The sequence below is a fragment of the Amblyomma mixtum genome, chromosome 3 (genome assembly GCF_055824585.1).
Source record: "Amblyomma mixtum isolate Tamu chromosome 3, ASM5582458v1, whole genome shotgun sequence".
Lineage (NCBI taxonomy): Eukaryota > Metazoa > Arthropoda > Arachnida > Ixodida > Ixodidae > Amblyomma > Amblyomma mixtum.
The window spans coordinates 409,737,218-409,748,852 of NC_143014.1; the positions used below are offsets into that span (position 1 = coordinate 409,737,218).

At 52.8% G+C, this 11,635-nt stretch overlaps 1 protein-coding gene across 1 annotated transcript; it reads right to left on the reverse strand.

Moving 5' to 3' along the window:
• Positions 1 to 1,185: 1,185 nt before the first annotated feature.
• Positions 1,186 to 11,321, reverse strand: LOC149357606 (uncharacterized). Its single transcript, XM_089576631.1, has 3 exons — positions 11,242 to 11,321; positions 10,260 to 11,105; positions 1,186 to 1,198 (listed from the first exon to the last, which is right to left on the reverse strand). Exons 1-3 carry the CDS (start codon positions 11,319 to 11,321, stop codon positions 1,186 to 1,188), a joined length of 939 nt encoding a protein of 312 aa, XP_089432757.1.
• Between the last annotated feature and the right edge of the window lie 314 nt (positions 11,322 to 11,635).

The window sequence follows — 11,635 nt, forward strand, 5'->3', positions numbered from 1 at the left end:
CCCTGGTGTCATTTGGGATTGAGCTAACCTGGGCGGCCGTGTCGTCGGCGTGCGCGTTCACCGCCTCTGATACCGCGACGCTGCGTTCCGTCAGGCTGCTTTCTTGAACTGCGACTCCAGCTTCGCAGAAATCTGGCTCACCCTTTACCTCTGCCCGGCTGTCCTCTTGACCTGCGCCCGGCAGGCATATGCCGTTGCCTTCCCGCACTGGCGACCTCTCTGCTCGTGACTCGGAGCAGTTCTCCCTGGCTAGTTGGCTAGCTCTCCTAGACTCCTTGATCTTAGAAATCTCGAGCTCTACCTGCTGGCGTCTCGCTTCTAATACCCCCAAGACATACTTAACATCCTGAGGTTCTTCCTCGCGAAGCAGCGCCTTTCCGCCATTTACTTTCGCAAGTTGAGCCTGAAGGTCCGCTAAGCGCGCCTTCGCTAACTCAACTTGGTACCTCACATCGAGTGAGGGCCGGCATGGATAGCCCTCCATACCGCCGTCTGTACTCCTCAACTGTCCTACCGGCTCGAACACAGGGACGTGAACAATGCGACCAAGGAAACTCACGGTTTCGATGCGTCGATCCGCATTGCCCGCTCCTTGGCGTCGGAGTCCACCGCCACTTTCCCCGGACGCTGCGATGAGCGGTCGCACGCCGCTGGTCCGCCGCCGGTGATCGTCGAGTTCCCGACGCGCTGCTTCCTTGACCGGACGCAGTCCCGCGTCGCTGGACTACTGCCGTGGTCCTTGCGTCCTTGCCGCCGTGTCTCCGCAGGTCCGTTCACGAATGCTGACCTGTCGCCTTGTCGTCACCTTTCTCCCTGCCTTGTCTTCTTCCTGCGCCGTCTTCCGATGGCCGCAGGATCCTCGTCGACTGCGCCAGTAAATTTTCACAGGTTCTTTCGTCTTCCTTATTGCACCAGCGGTGCCCCGCCAGAGACGGGTTTGTTCCAACTGGAAGACTGAAGCTCTTCGCACCAGGGGTGCCCGTCAGAGACGGTCTTGTGTTCAGTTGAGACGCACGCCGCTGGTCCGTCGCCGGTGACCGTCAAGTAATCGACGCGCTGCTTTTCTGGACCGTATGCAGTCCCGCGTCGCTGGACTACTGCCGTGGTCCTTGCATCCTTGCCGCCGTCTCTCCGCAGGTCCTGTCTCTGAAGACTGAAGGTTTATGTACACGTATTTACATTACATCAAGTTGAGGCACTAGAGACAAAATTAAACAGCAAAGGACAAACAACAAAAACGGTGGAACTGGCTAATACTAGGGGAAGCCCCTACTCGGCGTTGCCGAAGATGCGTTGCATCTGACCTTAGCGCAGAACCTCTTTTTCTGGCGCCGGAGCCAGGTTTTAAAGACATCAAGGCCCAGCCCACATTTGCAGCTTCCAATCATGTTGTGCTCTTAACATGGTTGGTTCATCCAGGGCATGGCCAGCCCTCCAGCTTCCGTAAGGTAGAGCGCTCTCTCCACCACAAAATAAAACAAAAACACAAATATACATCCGTGCCAGCACGTGTGCGAATCAGTACCGCGGGTGGGGGAACACCCGTATACCTGCCGGCGCGTTCGCGAGCGGCCGCGTTCCAAGAAAGGAGACGCTTCGCTGTGAGCACACCCAGCCGCGTTCCGATGACCCCCGCGAACGCTACCGAACCCTTACAATATACTTATGTGAGGTTCTACGAAATAGTCTGACCACGTGCAAGACATTTGTTAATTTAAAATTATGCTGACCCTGGAATGTACCTGAGAGATTCCAGGTTTCCTCTGGACATGTTAATCCCTGTTGGTTGCAGTGTTTTAAATTTGTGGATTAGGAATGCTTCTCTGTATTTTCTGTCCCTAGTCGATTTGAAGCCTGACTGAAGAATGAACAATTTGAGTTCGTCGAATTTGTGATGGCGTTGATTAAAATGGGTCGACACTGCCTTCTGTTCATTCCGTGTTGGGTCAGCCCGGTGCCCGTTTAATCTGGCACTCATTGTTTGTCCGGTTTCTCCGATATATTGTTTCTTAACGAGTATGAACTTCACAAAGACCTCACAGAATTTGCGCGAAGATTGCGAATTAAGGAATTCTTTGCCGAAAAAGCAAACGCCCCAATTACTAACCTAGCTCTTTCCTGTAACACGTGGTCAACACGTGCTCACCCTACTGCAGTAACCAGCCTTAATCCCATCCCTCTCAAAGCCGAAAGCACGTGGACGCCGGAAGCGCAGCAGAGTCCCGAATTAGACTTGTACATTAAATCTGTCTCGAAAGAAATTATAGACCAAACAAAGCAAGCTCGAAAACGCAGAAACGTTACCCCAACGGAACAGGCTACTCTGAACCATTTAGCTTCTAGAACCGATATAGTCATTAAACCTGCAGACAAAGGAGGTAGCATAGTTATCCTGCCAGCCGAAAAATACAAAAAAGAAGCTTTTAGGCAACTTAACAACCCTTGTCATTATAGGAAATTAGATTCAGATCCCACTTCAGAGTTCTGCAAATTGATTCTGAACAAACTGGCAAACTTACTATCAAGAGAACTAATCACGCAGTCCGATTACCACTTCTTAAATCCGCTAAACAAACAGGCAGGACGCTTTTATCTACTTCCCAAAATCCATAAGGTTTCCGAAGAAGACTTGTTTACCGCAGATATCCCCGGCAGACCTATCGTTTCAAACAATAACACGCCCACAGAGAACTTATCAATTTTCCTGAACAACTACCTTGCAGATATTCCCACCCACCTCCCTTCCTTTGTCGAGGATACACCGCACTTTCTCCGCATAATAGAGTCTCTGAATGACGCTTCCATTATCCCAGCAGATAGCATACTTGTCACACTTGACGTCGCCGCTTTGTACACAAATATTCCCATTAATGAAGGTATCGACGCACTCTTAAAAATTCTAACTCAAAGTCCTCACCCGCACGAAACTGAAGTGTACCTCACGCTACTTGAATTGGTACTAACACTCAACTACTTTGAATTCAATTCTTCTTACTACCTTCAAGTATTTGGAACAAGCATGGGCACTCCCTTCGCACCCACCTACGCGAACATTTTTATGGGGCTACTAGAATCTAAACTTCTAAATTCATTTCTAAAAAAACCACTCATATACCTGCGGTACATAGACGATATTTTCATGATATGGGAGCATGGGGCTGAGACCCTGAAGGCATTCGTCACACATTTCAATTCATTCCACTCCAGCATTAAATTCACCTTGAACTCCTCGAAAACGCAAGTCAATTTCCTTGACACCACTGTCTATTTAGAAAATAGCAAGCTCAAAACCACACTTTACAGGAAGCCTACTGACCGACAACAATACTTAGATTTCACTAGCCATCATCCAAGACACTGCAAACAAGGTATATTCGTAGGACAGGCAACGAGACTAAGAAGAATATGTAGCGACGACGATGATTACCTGAAACACCTCCACTCGCTAAAAAACACACTAATCACCAGAAACCATCCACAGACAACCCTTAATAATGCGTTCCAACGAGCAACCACTTTGAAACGAGATGTAGTTCTTAAAAAACGAACAAAAGCCATCAGTCAACGACCTCCTGCAGTTATAACGAAATACTCAAACGCGCTTCCAAACATAAACAATATCCTGCGGAAATACTACCCCATTTTAACTGGTAACGACCGTCTCAAGAAAATATTTCCCGACGGACCAAGGGTAACATACAGACGCAACACAAACCTGAGGGACATCCTGGTGCATGCTAGGCTCGGTAAGAAACCACCACCGACACTAACTTCATGCTCTCGACCTAGATGCAAGACATGCAGACATTTACAAAGGGACACTACGGTTAAAAATACGGCAAGCGATTTCAGTGTCGATATAAAGACCAGTTTTGACTGCACATCGTCCAATATTATCTACATGCTCCAGTGCTCCTACTGCGAGAAACAATATATCGGAGAAATCGGAAAAACAATGAGTGCCAGATTAAACGGGCACCGGGCTGACACAACACGGAATGAACAGAAGGCAGTGTCGACCCATTTTAATCAACGCCATCACAAATTCGACGAACTCAAATTGTTCATTCTTCAGTCAGGCTTCAAATCGACTAGGGACAGAAAATACAGAGAAGCATTCCTAATCCACAAATTTAAAACACTGCAACCAACAGGGATTAACATGTCCAGAGGAAACCTGGAATCTCTCAGGTACATTTCAGGGTCAGCATAATTTTAAATTAACAAATGTCTTGCACGTGGTCAGACTATTTCGTAGAACCTCACATAAGTATATTGTCGCTCCTTGCAGCCTTCCCACGTCATATCTTCCACCACATTTCCGGCCTTGTCACCCTCTCCCTTTGTTCACTTTTTTTTTTCTCCTAATCCCCTGCTACCAGTTCTCGGAAACCATGACACTCCTGTTACCCCCTCCGCCCCCACTTTTTGGCTTTCTCTGAACACGAGCCATTTCCCCCCCACCCCCTGCCTTGTCCTTCCTTGCAAATGCCCCCCTTCCTTTCTCCTTCCAGTGCCAGCTTCTTTTTTTTTTCCCTTGTTCTCATTTCCCTGTACCACGCTGACTAATCCTTTTATCTGAGTTTTGCAGGTTCACCCAGCGCCTCCTCCCCCGTCGCAGCCCCTTCAAAGCCTTTTGTTGATTACACACCCCCCGGATATTAGTTGTTCCACTATTGCAGCCTAAGGAAACATGATTCACCTCCCTCCCCTTCCTGACACGCATCCCCTCGCACATCACTTACCTTCCCCACCCCCGGGGCCTTCCTCCTCGGAGCGAAGGCCCTATTTAATCCCTGCCGATGATGAACGCTTTGCCCAGACGAAGACAAGTCCCCTTGTCGAAACGTTGGCTCTAGCAACCTGAGGTTTTCCCCTCGCTTGTTCATAATCGTTTGGTGTAATTTTTAGTCATTTGAAGCCCATAACTTCTACTACACTTGTGCACAACTCTGTAGGGTTGTCGCCAGTTGGTTCAGTGACTCTCGCTGTCAGGGGTTCGGTGATCGCGCGATTGATTGATTGATTACAAACATCTTTATTTCTTCAATGTTCTCAGAACATGTGGCTGGGCCGCCTAGTGCGGTAGTCCACTGGCTGCTGCTGCTGCGCTGGCCCTCCCCACATGACAGTAGACATGATATGATAAGTTAGCACGTGGTTTGAGCGTTATCTTCTGCTCCACCAGCAAGAGAAAAATTTAACCGGTCGTAATTGGCTATTGATCGTTGATTATCCCAAAACGTACCTATACACTATTAGAAATACATTCGGGAAGGACATAGTAGTTTAGGACGCTTATAATATTCAAAACACACACCGTGAAATACTCAAGCCTATTAGCTTTTCCCTTCTCCTGAAAGGCGACGAGTTCGGCTCTGAGTTCAACGTGTGAGATCGGTTCACTAGAAATATCATCCTACTGCTTGTTGCGCCGCAAGCAGTAGGATGTTGACGTGCCACTGGTCGGTATCGGTCAGCTCCGTGGGTGGGCGTCCTGCCTTGGTACGGAACAAAGTGAGAAACGACTGCCCTACACCAATACTCCGGAAGAGCCCCGTCTTCGCAAACCAGACCTGCTGTAGGAGAACTTGGCATTGCTCAGCGCCCAAGTTGCACGAAGGACTTCTTGGCGACATCCATTCCGGGTGTTCTGCGAGAGAGAGAGAGAACAACTTTTATTTAGAAAGCCTGCAGAGTCGGTTAGGCTCCCTCCAAGCAGGGAGGACAAGCTTTTACCGCGACGCAGCCACTACGTCAATCTCGTGCGTTGTGCTCCTTGAGGTCTTGTTACGTCCCTCGCTACTTCCGCGGGTTCGAGAGGGCCGCCGCCCCCTTCCTGGGGGTGCCGCCCCCCTCTCCTCGGTTTCGCTCGGTCGCTGCCTCTCGAGAGCTGCCGAGACCTGCTGGACGGCCTTGAGTTGTGTCTTTTGATCACAGCTCCTCGTTGCAGCCTCTAGCTGCGTCGGGATCGTCGTCTTCTCGCTGGCTTCGCGCGGATTTACGCTACAGTCCCAAAGGATGTGAGCCGCGGTGGCTCTCTCCTTCACGCACAGTCTGCATATGTCGCTCGCGTGCACACTCGGACACACGTGCTTAGCTAGCACCGGGGTGAGCAGGGACCCCGTCTGTAACTGTCTATATAACACTGCCTCCTTCCGGGTAAGCCCCGGGTGAGGTGGCGGCATAGTCTGTCTGTTCAGTCTGTACCATTTCACTATTTCGTTGAAGGTGGTCATCTTGTCCTTGGCACTGCGCCGCGACCAGGACTCCGAGTCGGCCGTGCTTTCAGCCGCGCGGTTGGTTAGTCCTCGCGCGGCCGAATTGGCCATCTCGTTGTGGTTCACGTTTCCGCGTTCCGACACGTCACTGCCCATGTGGGCCAGAAACCACTTGATCACCACAGGACTGTTGCGTCCGATGTCTTCGCCCTTGCGCAGTATGCTCGCGGCCTCACTACATACCCTACCCTTGGCGTAGTTCTTCACTGCCGTTCTAGAGTCACACAACACTGTAGTACATCCGGGGTCGGAAACAGCCAAGGCGATGGCCACCTCCTCCGCCCGGTGCGCTTCTCGAGTCCGGACGCTCACCGCGGTCTTCGTTGCACCCGTCGATCCCCGACAACCACCGCCGCGTATGCGTCGGTGCTCCCTTGATACTCTGCCGCGTCCACGTAGGCGGCGCCTTCTTCTCTGGCGTGGAGGTCCACGAGAGCCCTGGCCCTCGCCAACCTCCGCTCCCTGTTGTGCTCGGGGTTCACGTTCTTCGGGATCGGGAAGACCCTGAGCTTTCTGTTGATGCTATCTGGTATAGGTACGTCTTTCTGCTGCTTGCCTTCCCTCGGTTCGAGGCCAAGGTCCCGCAGTATCTGTCTTCCGGTTCTCGTTTCGGAGAGACGCTCGAGTTGCGCCCTTCTCTGTGCTTCGGCTATTTCGTCCAGTGTGTTGTGGACTCCCAGCGCCATGAATTTTTCGGTGCTCGTGCCCCCAAGGAGACCGAGTGCCGCCTTATACGCCTTGCGTATTGTGGCGTCTATCTTGTTAAGTTCACTCGGCCTCCAGTTGTGGAAGGCGGCCACGTACGTTATGTGGCTAACTGCGAAGGATTGAACAAGCCTAGTCAGGCTCTCCTCCTTCATCCCCGCTTTTCTGTTGGACACCCTCTTGATGAGTCTCATTGCCGCAGCCGCCTTGCCCGCGAGCTTGTTGACCGTGTCACCGTTGACTCGGTTTCGCTGGACGAGCAGCCCGAGTCCGAATCTTCTCGACCTGCGGTATTACCTGTCCTCCCGCCGTCTTGACCGTGATCTTGGGACGCTCGTACTTGACTTCCATATTCTTTCTTTTCCTGCAGGATCCTTTCGGGGGAATCACCAGCAGTTCTGACTTGGCCGGGGTGCAAACGAGTCCAGACCCGTCCAGCTGCTCCTCGATGGCGTTGACCGCTCCTTGCAGCGTTGTCTCGATGTGTCCGTCGCTTCCTCCCGGTACCCATAGCGTCACGTCGTCGGCGTAGATGGTGTGCCGGACTCCCGCTACTCTTTGTAGCCGGGTGGCCACCCCGATAATCACGAGGTTGAAGAGTAGCGGGGAGATCACCGACCCCTGCGTAGTTCCGACGCTGCCCAGCTTCTTCTCTTCGAGCTGTAGGTCTCCCGCACAGATTTCGGTGGTTCGTTCCGTCAGGAAGTCTTTGATGTACTGGTATGTCCTCCTTCCCATGTTTAGCCTGGATACTTGGGCCAGGATAGCCGAGTGCCTCACTTTATCAAAGGCGCTCTGCAAGTCCAGCCCGAGTACGGCTCTGTTGTCCTTGGTGCCCGTCGTATCGTCGATGATCTCGTTCTTCAGTAAGATCATGGCGTCTTGCGTCCCGAGTTTGTTCCGAAACCCGATGATGGAGTTTGGGTAAAGCTCCGATTCTTCCAGGTAACGCTTCCACCTGTTCATGAGAACGTGCTCGAGGACCTTTCCCACGCACGAAGTGAGTGAGATCGGCCTGAGGTTCTCTATGTTGGGCGGCCTGCCAGGCTTGGGGATGAGGATCGTCTTGGCTGCTTTCCATTCCTTGGGTAGCCTTCCTTCTTGCCAGCACTTGTTGTAGAAGTTCGTGAGCGTTTCGATGGCCGCTTCGTTGAGGTTCTTGAGCGCTCTGTTGGTCACTCGATCGGGACCCGCGGCAGACCTTCCATTGAGTTCCTGCAGGGCAACTCTTACTTCCCAGGTCTGGATGTCGCGATCTAGCGTCTCGTTCTCCTTGCCTTGGTAATCCGGGTGTCTTTCCGTGGGGGTGGTCGGCAGGTACTTGGCGTCCAAGCGCCGCTTGACCTCGTCCTTCCCGTGTTCGCAGATTGCCTTGTGTAGGATCCTGGCCAGGTTGTTGTGTTGGTGGCCCTTGGTCTTGGTTTCGTCGAGGAGGTGCCGCAGCATGTTCCACGTCTTGCCCTTGTGCATCTGTCCGTCGGCTTCGTTGCAGGCCTCGTTCCACTGTTGGGTGCATAGCACCCTGCAGTGGACCTCGATCTGCCTGTTGAGCTCGGCGATCTTCTTCCTTAGACTTCGGTTGGTTCGTCGCTTCTGCCACCTCGCCTTTATGGACTGCTTGGCTTCTATCAGGTGGGCCAGCCGACTGTCCATCTTGTCTATCCGTTCGTCCGTCTCTAGCTCTTTTGTGGCTCCTTCCGTCGTCTCAACGACGTTGGCCGCCCATTGCTCGATGTCCGTAATGTCCTCTTGCACCGCGGGTAGCGCCTTTCGAAAGGCGTCCCAGTCCGTAATGCGATGCTTTCTTATGCCGGTGTTGCCTTGGCCTTCGAGCAGTATGACGACCTCTACGATGTAGTGATCGCTGCCCAGCTCTTGGCCCGTGTTTCTCCATTTCGCTTCTCTTGATCCTCCTTCAGTTTTGATGAAGGTAAGGTCCGGAGTTGTGTCTCTCGAAACAGATGTGCCGATCCTGGTGGGAAAGGCCGGATCCGTGATTAGGTTCAGTCCGACGTCGGTGGCGTCTTGCATCAGCTCTCTCCCCTTGACCGTCGTTCTGTGGTAGCCCCAGTCTTGGCTCGGTGCGTTAAAGTCTCCGCACACTACGAGCGTATTGCTTCCCGCGACTGAAGCTGCCTTGTGGAACAGTGCCTTGAATTTCTGTTGTCCGTGGGACGGGTTGCTGTAGACGTTCACCAGGAAAGTGCTCTCCCTCCTCTTCTTTCCCGTGATTACTTCCACCGTGCAGTGTTCGATGGCGCTTCTGCCGATCATTTCGTGTTCCACGAAGGTGATCCCTCTCCTAACGAAGGTGCAGACCCCTCTGCCCTTGCCCTTGGACGTGTCCCTTTTGCTCGGCGGGCTGTCGTGCGACCGGTAGCCCGGTAGTTTCGGCGTCTCTTCGCTGTGTGTTTCTTGAATCATTATGACGTCTGGTTTCCTCGTTAGTTGCTGCAAGTGTTGCTGCAGCACTGCTCTCTTGCCGGTAAAGCCGTTGCAGTTCCAGTGCCAGACCAAGAGGTCTCTCACTGGGGGTGTGGATGCTGCTGTACTTGCTGTCCCGTCCATAATTGCTGCAGTTTGGCGGTGATCTGTGCTTCCATACATTGTATTTGTGCCTGTATCTGCGTCTGCAGCTGTGCTTGCATTTGCGCCATCATGTTCTGGATCGTGCTCTGTATATTCGTTGTCATCTGCTGAACCGTTTGCGCGAGCGCAGTAAGTCGTTCTTTGGTTTCCTTGCTGGTCGCCTCCAGACGGTCGAGTCTGACGTCCTGTTTTTCGATTCTCTCCATTGTCTTTCGTTCCTTGGCGACCTCTATGGCTCTCCTCTTGGGAGCCGGTCCCGCCGTTCTCGTGGGTCTCGGGTCCACCTCGACCTCTAGTTCGTCCTCGGTTATCTCTTCTTGTTCCCTCTCTTGTGCGGGCTTCGGCAGCAGCTGCTGCTGTTGCTGCATCGCAATTAATGTCGTTAGCTTCGCGTTGATTTCCTTGATGGTTGCGTCCTGCTCGGCGATTCTCTGCTTTAGCTTCTCGTTCTCGTCTCTTAGGGCTTTTATTACCATTCCATTCTCTTCTTAGAACTTCTTCGTGGCGTTTTGCGCCGGTGGTTGTATTTTCTCTGTCATGTTAGCCTTGACTGCTTCGGCCCAGGTGACTCTTTCCTCCGACTGCGACGGTCTGTGGCGGCTGGCGCTCCTGCCTCCCTTGCTGTTGTCCCTCTTGCGGCTGCTGTCGCGCTGCCTCGAATCCCCGCGGGGTCTCTCAGCAGACGGCGCTCGCAGCGGCGGAAAGCTTTTCGGATCCAGTTGTTGCTGCATGGCTTCCATCTTGCGTTCCCATTGCCGTTTTTTGACCACATACGGCATCTTGTACTTGTTTTTGCATTCCCTCTCGCCCGTTGGATGCTGTCCCCCGCAGAGCTTGCACTTGGGGTTGCATTCGCGTTTGTGATCCTCGCTGGGGTTCACGATTCTGCAGCCGAAGCATACTTTGGCATTGGGATTCGGGCATACGTCTCTTCTATGGCCGATCCTGCCGCATTGCCTGCACACGTCAAAGTGCTTGCGGTAAAGCTCGCACCTGACTAATATCGAGCCATACTTGACGTAGTTCGGTACTTTTTGTCCAGCGAAGAGTACTATCACTGTGGTTGTATTGCCGATTCTGCGCGCCTCCACCGCTAGGGGGTTGCATGGCTTCACGATGTTTTCGGTTATCTCTTCCCGGGTGTCGTGTACGGCTATGCCTCGGATGACTCCCTTCACCGTGCCGTCCGGCGCCGTTCGGTAGGCGCTGACTTCGTATGCCTTGTCTCCTACGTTTAGGGTTTTGACCTTAGAGTACAGCGTGGCACGCCTCTCGTCCGGGGTGCTGACCACGATGATGTTTTGCTGCGCGTTCGTGCAGATGGTGTCTGCTTTGGCTTCTTCCTTCGTTATTCGAACCGCCGTCATGACGGCCGACATAATTATTGAAACCTCAGTTCTCGCTACGTTGAGACCTCCCCGTGGTCTCATGACTATCTTGGTGTCTTCCTTCGGCATGTCTATCGGCATCATCGCCGCTTTCGTTACCGAGGCTGCAACTCTCTTAGGAAAACTGGCCCTAGTCTTGGGTCTAGACTGGCGAGTAGTGACGGCGGACTCACCGTTTTCCTTGCCGGCCATGATCTGCTTGATCCGCTTGCCGGAGGCCGACCAGCCTTCGGCTTCTTCCGGTGTAATGTCCTCTCCGGGAACTTCAATGGACGTACGCCCGCCGAGACTGCCGATGCTCGGCGCTGACGTTATGTTGTCTCCCATCGACGTGTCCACTTCCATTCTCGGACGCCATCTTGGTCGTACTCGTCGTCGGGTTAGGCCTAGCGGCCGGGCCCGTCGCCACCGGTGGCCGTACTTGTGGTAGGCCGACGCTAGGCCTAGCACCGCACAAGAGAAAAGTCCTCGTAAATCGGGAGAATCACGTACCGCTTGGTCAAAACTGGTACCGGTCGATGCCCCGCACCTTCGCGCACACTTTGATACCAAATATATCGCTTTAACTGTAAATTAACACTGCGTTAATTGGCATAATAGCAGGGGCCGATGAGAAGCGCGTCCCCTCCCGTCGGCGACCGCAGCGCCCTCTCGGTGTGCTGCCGCTCCTTT